At 44.8% G+C, this 15,330-nt stretch overlaps 1 protein-coding gene across 1 annotated transcript in view; it reads left to right on the forward strand.

Annotated features, from left to right (window-relative positions):
* The window catches only part of PLXNA2 (plexin A2), a 321,397-nt gene that overhangs the window by 247,835 nt on the left and 58,232 nt on the right, over nt 1–15,330 (forward strand). Inside the window, exons 14-17 of the mRNA XM_032794137.2 lie at nt 2,944–3,061; nt 8,785–8,921; nt 12,088–12,255; nt 15,194–15,287. Of these exons, the coding sequence (XP_032650028.1) occupies nt 2,944–3,061; nt 8,785–8,921; nt 12,088–12,255; nt 15,194–15,287 (517 nt within the window). The remainder of the gene's footprint in view (nt 1–2,943; nt 3,062–8,784; nt 8,922–12,087; nt 12,256–15,193; nt 15,288–15,330) is intronic.

Genomic DNA, 15,330 nt, shown 5'->3' on the forward strand with positions numbered 1-15,330 from the left:
AAAACTGTAGTATTTTACTTTTGAAATCAGGGATGGGAGATTATAAAACGACCCTCCTTTGATGGTATGAAACCCTGATTTTATAATGACAATTCTAATTACAGCTCTTAAGCTTTCAAAGTTTGTTAACATCATTAAAACATTTGTCCTGGGCAGATAACAGCAAGTGTTAGCATGAGAGCTGCCTTTTAAAGATGAATCCGGATAAAAGGACCCTCTGAAGGGCTCTGTGGGCAGACTGAATTCCAAGACTGTAATGACTCACCATATGTTCCAGCTATGCAATCTATCAGCCAGCAATTAGGTTAATGTTGGTTAAAGGGCCACTTAGCCCAGTAATCAGCACCCTACAGCTCTGTCGAGTGCATCGTTTTGTAGGAAGGTACCTGCTGGGATTTTGGCCTGGATTAGGAATCATTCCTAATTCCCAACGTGCTTGATGGTGTGTGCAATGACATGTGCCCTGTTACTTGTTCTGGGGCTACTCAAAGGTATTATTTGGCAGCTGAGCAATGAAAAGGTCCACGTTACTGGCTAATATTTGGTCATTTGAGCTTTTCTTGAGTTTGCTGAAATCCAGCATTGGTGTCCCCGTCCCCCTGTTTGGAATAAAACCTGGATCCCACCACCCTTTCTCTGTGGCTTCTGCAACTAGTTCCTGGGTTTTGTCTGCCCATCTGGTGGAGGGAATATTCACTATCCTTTCTCTCTCTCAAGATTGCAGCAACACTGAGGAGCAATCTCCCAGTCACAACCACCTTGCCCCTGCCCTGTCTGAGACAGGGACACAGTGCTTTCTCAGCCTGTCATGATTCCCCATCGCCCACAGACTGCCAGTGCTAGAACAACAGTACTCTCTTCTTGCTGCTCCTGCCTTCATGGAGAAGCAGCAGCAAAACGATGCTCCGGGGAGAAAGTTCCATTGAGTTGAAAGAGGAAGAGAGAGCAAAGCGTGGCAAATTTAGGCACACAGCGGAGACACGTCAACCTCTGTTCTCCAAAGGCAGCGTCTCTCTAGGAAACCCATTTTGATGTGTAGTGATAACGGCTTTCACATTAAGGCTCTTTGCTAGCGTATTCGTATTTTGTTAAGCCTTCTAGCATCAGCTGAGCATTTTGTCTACAGATTTTTTTTTTCTTTAAAACCTTTTTATTCGCTAGTGAGTCTAGCATGGGTGAGAGCTGCTCAAATGATCGCTCCAGAGACTGAAGACTTCTGTTTATCTAAGTACAAGCAGTGGTAGTACAAGCTTTCCCCACAGTCTCCTGGCCAATATATCTTCAGCCTTGCTCTGGTAGGGAGTTCAGTATCTATGCACCATCCGCCCTTGGCCTTTCCACTGGGACTGACCACCAGGGACCAGTTAGTTACTGCAGCAAAGTTTTCCATTATATAATATATTTATATATCCCATGCCATCTATCCATCCACTCACCTACCTAGTGCTTGGTTGATCCTCTTTGTTCACCTTTCTCACTCCCATCCATGTGGTCAGTGAGACTAGGCTGTTCACTTTTAGTCTTTCTGGTTACCAGGCTTTAGCAAACTGCTCTGGTGTTTTGTGTTTCTAACACCACAGTGGGAATGACTCCCAGCAGCATCCCTTTTGAGGCATTGCTAAGGATCCATGCTAGCTGAGGTCGCTTTGAAAACCTTAGCTCACTGCCTATTGAATCTGCTGGTGTGACAAATAATGATTTGGTCTTATTTCCAGTACGTTACCCATTGCCACTGTCCTGGTGAAATCAGGTACTGCATGTGACCTAGGGAGATTTGTGTCATGCAACCAAGGGCAGGACCAAGCTCTTCCTTTTGTGACAGCCTCAGGCTGGACGGCTGCAGGAGGGTCTGGGGGAACAGACAATTAGCCCAAGAATGCTAAAGGCCCTTTTTCCTACAAGCTGGGAAGGGGTTTCTTCAGGTCAGTTAGGGACACTTTAGTCCAATTAAGGGCTGCTTGAAACTTGTTAAAACCTCTCTCCTGGGGAGTGGGGACAAACTGCTGCAAGGCTGGTGGCAGCAGGGAGATAGGCTTCTCCAGCGTGAGAGACTGTGCTCCTCTCCCAGAGGGGAGACCCCCCCCCCAACCCAGTGCCTGTTTAGGGGAAGGACTGATACCCCGGGACCAGTGGCAGGACAACACCTGCCCCAGCGAGGGGGCCAGGGAAAGATATTGCCCTTTTGTTTCAGTGTGTTATAGACTTGTTTCCCTTTGTTAGGCAGAGGAGCACTCCTCAGGGCTGCCACAATGCCTACCGGGAAGGCGCTGAGAAACAAACCCCAAAGAGGAAAGACAGACACGCTCCAGAGTGTGGCTGATTTACCCCAGACCCTGTCCTGCCAGAGGAGGGAGCACTAAGTCCAGTGACACAGAAGGGGCCTTGCCACACTTTCTTTCATGCCTCTCTCCCTACCCGCCATCCTGAGCTGCCATCCTGATCCATTATGTTTCTATTGAGTATCTCATGTTCACATCTAAATGCCATGATTTTTAACCTCTTCCCTGGCTGAGAGCCCATCCTCAGGTACTGATCTGGACTAGATGAAGAATACTGTATCCTAACCTTCCTTCATCAGTATAAGGAGTTAACTTACCTTCTACGCAAAGGCCTGTGTCTGTCATCTCCTAATGGGTCTCTCCACTTCTGATTAAACAGGAGCCCACAATGTAAGCTGTTCCCTTAATGAACTCATTCATTACTCTGAGGACTTCACACTCACTTTGCTTCAGGCTAATATATTTGCCATTAATGCTCTGCATTGCTCTGGAGTTTATAGCTTTCAATAGTTATGCCTAATTTTGATTTTTTGTTAACTTACTACATAGGGGAAAAATAGTAATTAGCTCCTTCGAAAGGGGAGAGCAGCAGATATCAAAATAAAGGGAGAAAGGGAACCATCCAGCTGAGTAAGGATCTCATTTGTGGGTTTTATATTTTCAGAATTGTGTGTGAGATGGGGCAGGCACTCCCAGAGATCAGTTCCGGTCCAGTGCGCCTCTGCATCGGAGAGTGCAAACCTGAGTTCATGGCCATGTCCTCACAACAGTACATGTTTGTGGTGAGTACCTGGGAAAAACCAGTGGGAGGGATGGGCGAGCCAAAGCATCTTTTCTGATTTTGGCTGATACACATACTAGGAAAGTGTGCTTTTGACGGACTTGTGGCTTAGGTGTGAGATGGGAAGCCAGGAAGTCCTGAGTTCAAATTATGGCTCTAACATTGACTCGTCTCTGTGATGTTGTACAAGCACCTAATCAAGCGGTCTGATTTTTCAGATGTACTGAGCCCCTGTGGCTTCCACTGGCCTAAGTGTATGTCCCCAGACTTCTGTTTCATTTTCTCTGTATGTTAAACGGTGATACTATTTACCCGCTTCACAGAATTGTTGAGTTCAATTAGGTCTTGTTTGTAAAGTATCTTGAGATCTTCTGAGCAAAAGCACTATGTTAATGTAAGTTCATCCTGTAGCTAGGTACTATCCTGCCATGGAACTAGTGTCATGTTGCTCACAATTTTCCTCTTTCTCAGGAAGGGAAGAATAATGAAGATGTTACTTTTTGTATTTAATTTACTAGGATAAATCTATTGTGTTGCTTCTTGCTGCTCTCCACTGTACATATTCAGAATCATAGAAGATTAAGGTTGGAAGCGACCTCAGGAGGTCATCTAGTCCAATCCCCTGCTCAAAGCAGGACCTACACCAACTAAATCATCCCAACCAGGGTTTTGTGAAGCTAGGCCTTAAAAACATCTAAGGATGGAGATTCCACCACCTCCCTAGATAACCCATTCCAGTTAAATAGTGTTTCCTAATATCCAACCTAGACCTCCACTGCAACTTGAGACCATTGCTCCTTGTTCTGTTATCTGTCACCACTGAGAACAGCCAAGCTCCATCCTCTTTGGAACCCCCCCTTCAGGTAGCTGAAGGCTGCTATCAAATCCCTCCTCACTATTCTCTTCTGCAGACTAAACAAGCCCAGTTCCCTCAGCCTCTCCTCATAAGTCACGTGTCCCAGCCCTCTGATCATTTTCATTTCCCTCTGCTGGACTCTCTCCAATTTGTCTACATCCTTTCTGTAGCCGGGGGCCTAAAACTGGACAAATACTCCAGATGTGGCTTCACTAGTGCTGAATAGAGGGGAATTATCACTTCCCTCGATCTGCTGACAGTGCTCCTACTAATGCAGCCCAATATGCCGTTAGCCTTCTTGGCAACAAGGGCACGCTGTTGATTCATATCCAGCTTCTCGTCCACTGTAATCCCGAAGTCCTTTTCTGCAGAACTGCTGCTTAGCCAGTCGGTCCCTAGTCTGTAGTGGTATGTGAGATTCTTTCGTCCTAAGTGCAGGGCTCTGCACTTGTCCTTGTTGAACCTTATCAGATTTATTTTGGCCCAATCCTCCAATTTGTCTAGGTCACTCTGGGCCCTATCCCTACTCTCCAGCATATCTACCTCTCCATCGAGCTTAGTGTCATCTGCAAACTTGCTGAGGGTGCAATTCATCCCATCATCCAGATCATTAATAAAGATGTTGAACAGAATCGGCCCCAGGACCAACCCCTGGGATATTCCACTTGATATCAGCTACCAACTAGACATCAAGCTGTTGATCACTACCCAGGGATCACCTTTGTCAAACTAAGATACTGAAGGCCTGATCGAGCCATTTTTTAATCATTCACACATAAATCCTAAATATATCTGACTTACTGTCTGTCTCTACATATTTAAATTTCCCCTGCAACCTACCTTGGGAATGGAGTAATTCTGCATCCCCGATATCGAATGACTTCCTCTAAGGATGCTAATTCAGTGTCGATTCCATCCATGCACTTAATCAAGAGCTACTCTTTGGGCTACTGGATTTCAGTTTGTTGAGTGATCATTGAGTCTTTCCTTTATTTAATTAGCAGCCTTTTGATTCATAAACTTGCGAGACACAGCTGGGGTTTTTTGTATCTCCATTTTTCCCTTCACAGGGCACTTTATCCAACCACATTGATTTTATGCTGAGTGGAATCTGTGCATGCAACGAAATACTAGCACTTACCAATTGTCCACAATTTGTAAACTAATTGATAGATAAATGAGGCCAGCTCCTGCCATCTCTCAGTGTTATGAGCACTACATTGCCCTGGGATTTTATTTATTCAATGAGGTTGCACTGGTGCAAAATATTAATGTGCTGCCAGCCTGCTGAAGGAGTCTGAACATCAGTGTAACCAGAGAAGACAATGAGGAGGAGGGCAGTCTGTTCCGTTCATGTAGCACCTGTTACCTGAGGGTCTTAAAGCACTTTACAAATGTTAATTAAAACTTATCAGTCCATGTTTACAAACTTTAAAAACACAAGACGTTTCTTTAGTGTTGTGATGATAAAACCAGGGTTCCATTCTATCAAAAAAAGAACATTTTAAAATCTTCCATTTTATAGATAGGGAAACTTGAATTCAAGGCTCCAGTTCAGCAAAGCACTTAAGCATATATTAAAATCTAAGCCTGTGCTTAAGCCCTTTCCTAAATAAAGATGGGCTTTAAACACATTTGCCCATTACCCGATTAAATTTTGTATGAATATGTTGCTAATGAAGAAAGCCAAGCTCTCAGCTCGGGTCAGCTAAGCCTACTGTATATGCTCAGGGCACTTGTAACATGAGATGCACTAACACAACCTTTCCCAACAGTGTGGCTCAACCTGGAGGCACAAGCTCTAAGGCTGAGAGGGAAGTTCAATCTCCATTGCGCACTGAGTCCTTGGCCTCTCTCCCATGACTGCCAACAACAGGTCTTGCGTATTGCCAGGTGTGGCAGTAGTTGCTGTGATGTGGACACCAGCCCACTAGGAATAGAGCTGACACCCTTCCCACAGGCCACTAACCACCACCAGATAGTATTCTGTATCAGGGACCTGGGCTGGATGATCTGGCAGCCTTGAAGTGAAAAGCCCTGTGTCGCTTTCCCATTCTCCTTAGCCATGCAGATCCCTGCTCCTGGGCAGTTCTTTGGGTTATCCTGAATATTCCATTTTCTGTGTAACAGGCAATGGGCGTCTTATTGGTCTTTCTCAGATTGCCAGTTTTTAAAGGAAAATTCCCTACCCTACAGAAGGAACTCTCTTGTGGCTTGTCTTTAACCAGGGCCCAGCTGAAAGTAATTGCAAAAATTAATCTTGTTGTAATACCTTGCAGCAACCTGTTAAACATATGCTGAGCATTCTTGCTCCTTGCATTGTTCCTTTTTTTCCAGCACTTCCTTTATTATCATTTCTTTTTCTCAAGCATCGAAACCTTCAAGTAAATAATTTATTTTTGTTGTTTGGGTTTTTTTTCCACCCCATAGTACAGCCACAGACTCCTTTAAATACAGTAATAAAATTGATTGGTACCTTAAAACAGAGTTCTGTTCCGACTCTGAGAGGGTTCATGCCTTAGTGAGCTTATTAGGGGACTGATACGCTGCAGGATCTATGCTGTCAATTTAGTGATGCCCATTTTACCTGGAGAGCCTATCTGTAAATCTCCCATAATTTACATAGAATCATACAAGATAGAAATGGGGAAATCCTATTTGGTTGCCCTGGCATTTTGGCTGGGGGAGGTTATAGGAATTTTTTTTTTAATATCCCTAGCACCTGCTCTTCCCCCTTTCATTTGTTTACAAGAAGGACCTTTTGAAGGTAGAGCCTACACTCTGTTCAGGGTGCTACCTCTTGGAAGCTTCCTGGATTTTCAAAGAAACCTTTTACCCTGTATTGTAATGCTTGAACAAGGCAACACCAAAAACAATTAAAAGGTGACCCATTTAAAATTGATACAGGGATCTTTTTTTTAACATAATGCATAGCTAGCCTGTGGAACTCCTTGCCACAATTTACTGATGTGAGGTGCTTGGTAGGATTCATAAAGGGTTCATATATGTAGAAGAGTGACCACAATGAGAGAACATTACAGAAATTAAAACATAAAGCACACACCGGATAAGTAATTTTTCATGAATTTGGGATTGTATAGTTAAGTACACCCACACAGGAGTTCTTAAATTTAAGCTTTATTAAATAAGAGAATTTTAAAGATAAAAACAGAAATTGCAGAAAGTAAAATAAAGATAGTTTTATGGTAGTGCTTAAAAAGCTTAACAACGAATTCAACACAAAGTGCTTACTTTATCTAGAAATAATAATTCCCAAATTACAATAATTAAAATTCTTATCAGCCAGTGACAAATTAATTCTACTATTACTGTGCTATTCTAGGAAGTTGATCTTAGTATCAGCATGGAACAGTGGATCCTTACAGGTCCGTATTAATTTGCCAGTCAAGTTTTAGCTCAGTTAAGTTCTGGGACTGTCCATGGAAGTTTAACTGAAAGCCACTCTGAATTTTTGGAAATTTAAATAATTGCTTAACTGCTGGCATGTCCATTCAGTTCTGAATTGCTTCTCTTTTCTGTATCCAAGGTTCAGATTTATAATCCACTGATGAACATCGTGTAAAAGCAGCAAAGAATCGCATCCGATGAAATGGATATTCACCCACGAAAGCTCATGCTCCAAAACGTCTGTTAGTCTATAAGGTGCCACAGGATTCTTTGCTGCTTTTACAGATCCAGACTAACATGGCTATCCCTCTGATACTTGATGAACATCATGTTGTTTTTAATATTCAAATCATATTGCATTGCTGTTGTCATTAGATAAGATAAAAATTGGATCAGAGAGAGAAGCCAACCGTGAACTGCTTGAGAAGGAGTCTTCCCCTCTTGGCAGGTTATTTCATATTTGTCCATTCTGAGGTTCCTTGTGCTTTCCTATGGACCATCCACTACTAACCATTTTCAGAGCCAAGATACTGCCCTGGATGGACTGCTGGTCTAATCCAGTCTGTCAGTTCCTTTGATACCTGTAAGCATATGCTGCGGTTTGAAAGCAATGGAGAAAACAGCACCTACTCAATGTGCTGACTCTCTACTATGAAGCAGGGTAGTACCCAGGGATTGGAGATGGGATGCTTCCAGTTTGCAGATGAGTCATAAAGTGGTATTGTGGAAGCATTAGTGAAAAAATTTGGTTATATCCACTGATTGAAAACAAAAGAGTACCTGCTTTCTGCAGGTTCTCTTAAAAGGAGTAAGTAGCCATCACTGATGCAAGCAGTGTAAAAACTGGCATTGTTACAATAGAAACAGTGATGTGATGTCAAAGAGGATATAGGACTGTAAACTCCCAGGAATGCCCAGATAACTTCTCCTGTCACTGATGGGAGGTAGACCCTCCAACCACAATATTCTTGTTATTGGTTCGTGTGTATTATGGGCAGAGCTGATAGTGCTGCATATAGTTAAGGTTGCCCGACACTTCCCATTATAAGACTCTGTTTTCTGTTGATTATAACTTTGCCAAATTCTAACCATCTGGAGTAAAGACTTGACATTTGGCAGGAAGGTTGCCCTGTTAGGAGTTTGCCTTTTGCTGTTTCTCTGTGGGGGGAAACACCCATATTTAGCGGAGTTATAAGCCTTTGAAAAAAAAAATCCTAGTTTGGACATGCTCAGTTGAGACTTGTTCGAATTTGGCTGCTGAATTGGGTTGTGAATGCTTAGGTGAGTTTCCCTGCATATGCTACTCCCAGCTGCTCAGGGCACCTGTGGCACCAGGCCTATGAACTGAGAATAAGGAGACACTCTTTGCTGTGTCTCAATATTCCCTCAGGCATGATCTGATCCTGGTTTGATCCCAGCAGACAAGAGCAGTGACCTTCTTCTTTCCTTTCCTTCTCAAGAATCCAGCGGTGAGCTCCCTGAGCCCTAGCCGCGGCCCAGAGTCTGGAGGGACCATGGTGACCATCAGTGGCCACTACCTGGGTGCCGGCAGCAGCGTATCTGTGTTCCTGGGAAACCAGACCTGCGAATTCTATGGGTAAGAAGAGGCAGAGCGTGTCTGTGTTGTGATCCCTTCACCCCACCCTGGTGCAGCTTCTGAACTATTCCAGCTGCAAACTCCCGTCCTCTCATTAATCCCATTATGTCACCTTGTCTGTGAGAGCGGCTGAATCTGTCATTGCAATTAGTTGATTCGATGTATATTAATGTTATCCCCTTATGTGATTTGCATATTAAAATGATGACCCTTCCAAAAATCCCAAACAAACATCACAGTAATTGTAGAATCCCTTTTAATAGTCCTCAAGCCAGTCCATCCTAAACAGATGTAATCCCGCCCAAACAGACTATACATTCCATACGACGACAGCAGGTGCTGCATACATGACTGCATAGCATACATGGAATATGTATGCACTGGAATGGGACATGCTCTTCATATCTCTTGTACAGCACAGGTAGGATTTCAGAAGTGCTCAGCATTAGCCTGACTAACCCCACTGGAGGAAGAGTCAGTCCAGCACTGAGTGCTTTTGAATATTCCACCCAGGGTGTGTAAGATTATAGGGTGAGAGAGGAGGCAATGGAGGAAGAATCTTCTCTTTCAGGAAAATGTTCTGTTTGGGGTCATGAAATCAGGCCAAATGCCATCCGCTTAGAGGCTCCTCCAAGGCGTGGGGATATGTCCCCTCTGCACCCACTGAAGGAGCACAAGAGTCCATCTAGGGCAGTGCTCCACCTCCAACTGTACCAGCAGAAAGCAAGGGTCTGTCTATTATTATTATTCGTATTGTTCACCCAAAGGCCCTGGTCAGGGTCAGGGCCCCATTGTGCAATCACACATAGGAAGGGACAGTCTCTGCCCCATAGAGTTTAGATATAAACTCTAATTCAATATCCTACTTCCTGCCAGGCCAGATTAGAACAAGGGGCAGTATAGTCCAATAACCTACCTCTTTCCATATTGGACACCACATATCAGAGAGATTGTGGCTGAGTGTTTAGAATGGAGCTTTTTATCAGGACTGTTGGCATCTGTTACCAGTTTTGCTGATTCGTCCTGACCTTGGGAAAGTCACCTTCTCTGTGCCTCGGTTTCCCCATCTCTATAATGAATAACACTATTGTTTATCTAGAACACCACACTTCATGGGGTATAAAACTCCTGTGCAAGTGAGCTCTTCCCTAAGGGCCAAACATTATCATTTATTTATCATCAGTTCCTCTTCTACCCAAACATAGGGCCAGATTGCACATGCTGCATTTGAAATCGGAGGAAGTGCCATGTGTGCATTCAAGGGCAGAATTAGCCTCATACTCTAATCCCTTAACTATATGATTATTTTCAGGCCACCTGCAGATACTGACCTGCAAAATCCTGCCACGCTTTAAATTATCTGCATGTTCTAATTAAACCAGACAAGCAGCAACTTAAACACAGCAAACAGCAGTATATGAATTACACCATCTCGCCATGCAGTGGCACACTGTGGGCTGTGCTGTCCTTGGCCTGCTTTGTGGCAATGAACTCGAATTGTTGTAGAGGTGAGGGAGATGAAGGCCTGATTAGATGAAGCAGTTTCTAATGAGATTCCCTGTAATTACAGCTTCCACCGTTCTCCCTTCTCTTGGAAGAGTGGGTAGATTTACCATGACGACATAATAATAGCACAGAAAGCTAATTAACTGATCGCAGGGAGCTCAGAGTGACTCTGCCAGCAGTGATGCGTCACTTTGAATCTCATGGAAGGACTAAGCAGGGCCCTGTGAATTCTGATCTCCAGCATACTAAAGCCTCTGCACCAATGCAAGGCCACGGGGATGTGGGAGATAAAAGGCAGCTGAAAGAGCAGTGAGCGCTGTCTGAACAATGCTGGCTGTGTGACTATCTGGAGTGCCATTCCCAGAATGTGAGAGATGAGTGGAGGAAAGGAATGAAAAGAGGGCTCCTTTTCACGGAATCGAGTTGTCGCAACAAGAGTTATTGCTGTTGCCCACCACTCCCCACACAGGCCCTGCAAGTCCCCCCACAGTGAAGAACGTATTCTTTGTTAAAATAGATCAAATTGGAAGAGTGAGAAGATGAGAGGAAAGAGTTAAAAGGAAGATGGAAGAGAGAGTGGGAGGCAAGGTTCCAAACCAAATTTAATCCAAATGATTTAAAGTCTTTTTTTCAAGTAGCTCTGTTGTGATTGGCACTGTCTCCTTCCCCTTGTTGCCATTCCCACAGTCAGGTCCAGGACTAAATGGACAGTGGAGCCTGCCTTGTCCTCTCCTTTCTCCAGGTCAGAGTTGAGACACACATTTGTCCTACCACTACCAATGCCATCTGTGGATAAATATAAAACTCGATCTCCAGGGCTGTCAGTCTGGCATCTTTCATGCCAACACTAACTTCACTGTACACTTATGAACTACACAAGTGTTATTAGACCCGTCTTGGAAATGAACAAACTGAGACACAGAGATGGTAAGTGACTTGCCCAATGTCACAGAGTGAATCAGTACCAGAGCTGAGAGATGAACTCAGTGTCCTGACTCTCATTCCCCTACTCTAACCACTAACTGATCCCTTTCTGTTGTTTAAACATGGTGCTAAGCAGCCGACGTAGCAGTTCTTTGGGACTCTTAGAGAAGCAGATGGTCTGGTCTGTCCAACCACCAGGCATCGAGTCCTGAGGTTCATTCCCCAGTTCCACAAGGGGGACAGGATAACAAAGCTGGAAAGAGAGTAGTGATATTTTTCTAGTTCTGCCTGGCCCGTCTCAGGTTGACTGGCTGCTTTTCAAGGTCCAAACAGTCATCTGCTTTCACACGCCCAGGAGAAGGCAGCAGGTTCACAGATGGATGTGGGAGGCTACCGCTTAGCACAAAGAGTAATTTCAGGGAGTCTGACTTCCTCATTGCTCCTCTGTGATGTTAATGAATTCTCAGTGTCTGGAGCACCTGCCTCCCTACAGGATTCCACTTGGAAAGCACATTATTCACTTCCTGTCCTAAAGTGGTGGGCAACATTGCTATTGGGTTATTAACAGCTGCCACATCCCACCTCAGAAATGGCTGCATTTGTGGTCAGAGTCATGATTGCAGTGGATGTAGCGCCTTCCCTTGGAGGAGCGGCACTATGGAAACGTAAGAGGGTTCCCATTCCTGTATCACAGATACTCTCTGGCTAACGGCTCTCTGGTTTCTCTTTTTCACAGGAGGTCCATGAATGAGATTGTGTGTGTGTCTGCTCCGTCAGCGCATGGCCTAGGCCCCATCCATCTCTCTGTGAGTGTGGACCGGGCGCAGTTAGAAAGCACTCTGGAATTTGAATACATTGATGACCCCAGAGTGCAGCGCATCGAACCCGAGTGGAGCATAGCCAGGTAACATGAGTCTCTTACAGCTTCTATCACATCTCCTTCCCCAGTGGGAGCGAATGCATGGCACAGAAGCTAACTCACCAGATATAATAGAACTAGAGACATGCAGGCTGGTTGCATTCTATGGAAACAGGTCTAGGCCTTCAGCCTGGACTCAAAGGGGAGTGTTTTTTAAGATATTTCATTATTTTTCATTCCCTCTGCCCCGTATTCCACCCAGAGGCAGGCAATGTTGAAATACCCTGCAGGAGGCCTCTCCTACCAGGGTCCTGGTTCATCTGGAAGCAGAAAGTATAGAGAAGGACTACCCCACCCCCCACACAGTTGCCAGCCTATTCCTGCAGAGACCAGCTGTTTGGATAAATTTGCAACCATGGAGGTGATCCCCAAGCCAAATTTACTCCATAATCTGAACAAGCTGCAACCCAGTGTTCTAGCTGGGATCCATCTCTAGTGCTTACCTGAATTTAGATGTGCTCATGTACAGCAAAAAAAAAAAAACACATATAAAAGGGAGGAAACTTATATTTTGCAAACCCGCTCTGATTGCATTTTAGGCAGCTGTTGGCATTGTTTTGTCCTTCATCTGGCCTGCTTTGCCCTCCATCCCTGTTAGGAATCATACTGAAAACTCTCATGCCATAGTATCCACACTAACTTTAAAAATCAGTATGCTCCTTCCTGGTCCCTCACCTACTAGAAAACATGGTTCAGGGCTCAGAGTCCTAGAACCTTCCCCCCAGGGAGAATACTTTTTGAATTCTCTTTGCTTGTTTGGCTGTCTTTGCCAACATCCAGCTGGAGTCAGGTGACCCAGGGGTTATTTTACCTGTGTCAGTATTGAAGATGTTGCTATTTAGGGTTTGATCCTGCAAGGAACTGAGCACCCTCCTCTCTCTTGAAAGTCACTGGGTGTTAGAGATGTTCAGCTTCAGGATGAGGGTTAGAAGCTGCATCCTTGTATGGTGGCTGCAGAGGCTCAGAAAACCCTTTTTGAAACACCTCGGGGTATGTCTACGTTGCATTGTAAGTCCAGTGTTAGTAGTACTCAGGTTATCCTAGGCTTGAGTGTATAAACTCATTTGTAAACCCAGGTTAGGAACTGTTGAACCTTGGGTCCAAACCTGGGGCACCAACATCTACAACCGCATTATGCAGGCCTGAGTCCAACCACCCATAGCCAGACTTCCTAGCGCTCTCCCAAAATGTGGATGCTCTGACCCTTTGTTTGTGGCTCAGTGCAGGAAAACTTGACTGTCCAGAGGACAAAAAAAGTCAGCCTGTGGGACTGTGGGATATTTTTGGTGGACTCCCACAGCATGAGTCAAGTGGGATTGCATGTACACCGCAAAGCAACAGGCTTGAACCCTGTGTCCCAGCTTGACTCAGGCTCAGACTCCCCATCCCCTGGGGGTCCAGGGACCGAGGTCCGATTCCTGGGTTAGCGCAATGTGTGTGTAAATGGAAGGGGGGTTAGGCATGAGCCTGAGTTTGAACCCTGGGCTTACACTGCAGTGTAGACGTGCCTTCAGTCTCATCTCTCAGTATATACCAGGTAGGGACAAAAGAGAGCCTGTTTGGAATAGCATGTCTCCCACATAGGGTCCTGAATCAGTCATTACCAAACATCCACAACATCCACATTTCCTGAGACAGGAAATCAGGTCCAGAGTTATTAAACCAATTGTAATTACCAAGGCAATCACAGCAGTCTCAATCTGTGCAGAGATTCTGGGAGAGCAAATAAAGCCCCAAGATCACTCCCATCTGCTGACAAAGTGCACAATTGCTCATTAAAGTCTCCTTCTTGTAGCTCTGGAGAGTCTGGAATGAAACAAAAAACAGCAGAAACCAAAAAAAAAAAAGCAGATGCTAATCAAAATGCACTGTTTATCCAAGATTCATTGCTAGGGACAGGCTGGCAGGCGCTGCAGCATCACTCTGACTTGTGGAGTGTTAAAAAGCTAGGCCAAATTCATCCTCGGTGTAACGCCAAGAATCTGCACACAGGATGAAACAGGGCCATTAATTTCACATTCAGTTATTTAAAAAAAAAAAATTGCCAGTAGGAGATATGTGTCTCCTCTGAAAAAAGACCAAGGTGGGTTAAAAGTGATGTCCTCCCTGCAGCCTGAAATCAAGGGTGAGTTGGTGTCTTGAGTGAGAGAGGTTTTGTGGGCTCATTTGAATCACCGGTAGAGATGCTAAAAGAGACATAGCTGGTATTTCCTTTAGAAAGGTGGGGGTGTGGGGCTACTGGAGGTGCTCTCCAGCAAATAAAGTAGAAGGAAAACCAAATAATAAAAGATCCCATGGTGCTTTTTGCAAAAGTTTGGAGGTATTAGCAGCAGGTTCATGGCCATATTCCAACCTGGCTCATGATATTCTGCTTCCCTGCATTCCCATGTGACTAACCAGACAGGTTATTTGTCATCCCTGTCCTGCCAAACCTCTGCTACATGTAGCGTGTAGTGTCTGTGCTGTGCCTAACCCCAGAGGTGGCTGCGATCTGGAAGTGGGAGAAATAACAATCCCTTCATAGCCCATGCCATTCATTGTGCAGCACCCAGTTACTTAAAAGGCTCACTGTATAAATCCTTAAACACTGTGACTAATCTATTGTCTTTATTTATTTGGTCCCAATTGTTTATTTTTTCTTCCGGCTGCTTTTGTTTGTGCCGAGCCTTGAAGTGTTATGTAGGAAGTGACTCTCCACTGGGGGACAGTCGAGACCAGAAAATCCAATTAACTTGAGAGACATCCCTCCCCAGAGGCTCAGTGATAGTGTATTAATCCACTGTGTCACCTAGTTCCCGTAGATTCCACAGAAAACATCTTTCTGAGATCAACAAGCCTCTGTGTTGTTGGAGCACAGTCGCTATACGCTGCTGCCGCTCTCCCTGCCAGACCTCATTAATCTGGTGTTCATGCTTCTCTATAGTGGACACACGCCTCTGACAGTCACGGGGTTCAACCTGGATGTGATTCAGGAGCCCAGGATCCGTGTGAAGTACAATGGCAAGGAGTCTGTCAATGTAAGTAGATGTCATCAAAGTGCAGTTGGCTTCCCCTGTAGCC

Source organism: Chelonoidis abingdonii, chromosome 4 (assembly GCF_003597395.2).
Source record: "Chelonoidis abingdonii isolate Lonesome George chromosome 4, CheloAbing_2.0, whole genome shotgun sequence".
Classification (NCBI taxonomy): Eukaryota; Metazoa; Chordata; order Testudines; family Testudinidae; genus Chelonoidis; species Chelonoidis abingdonii.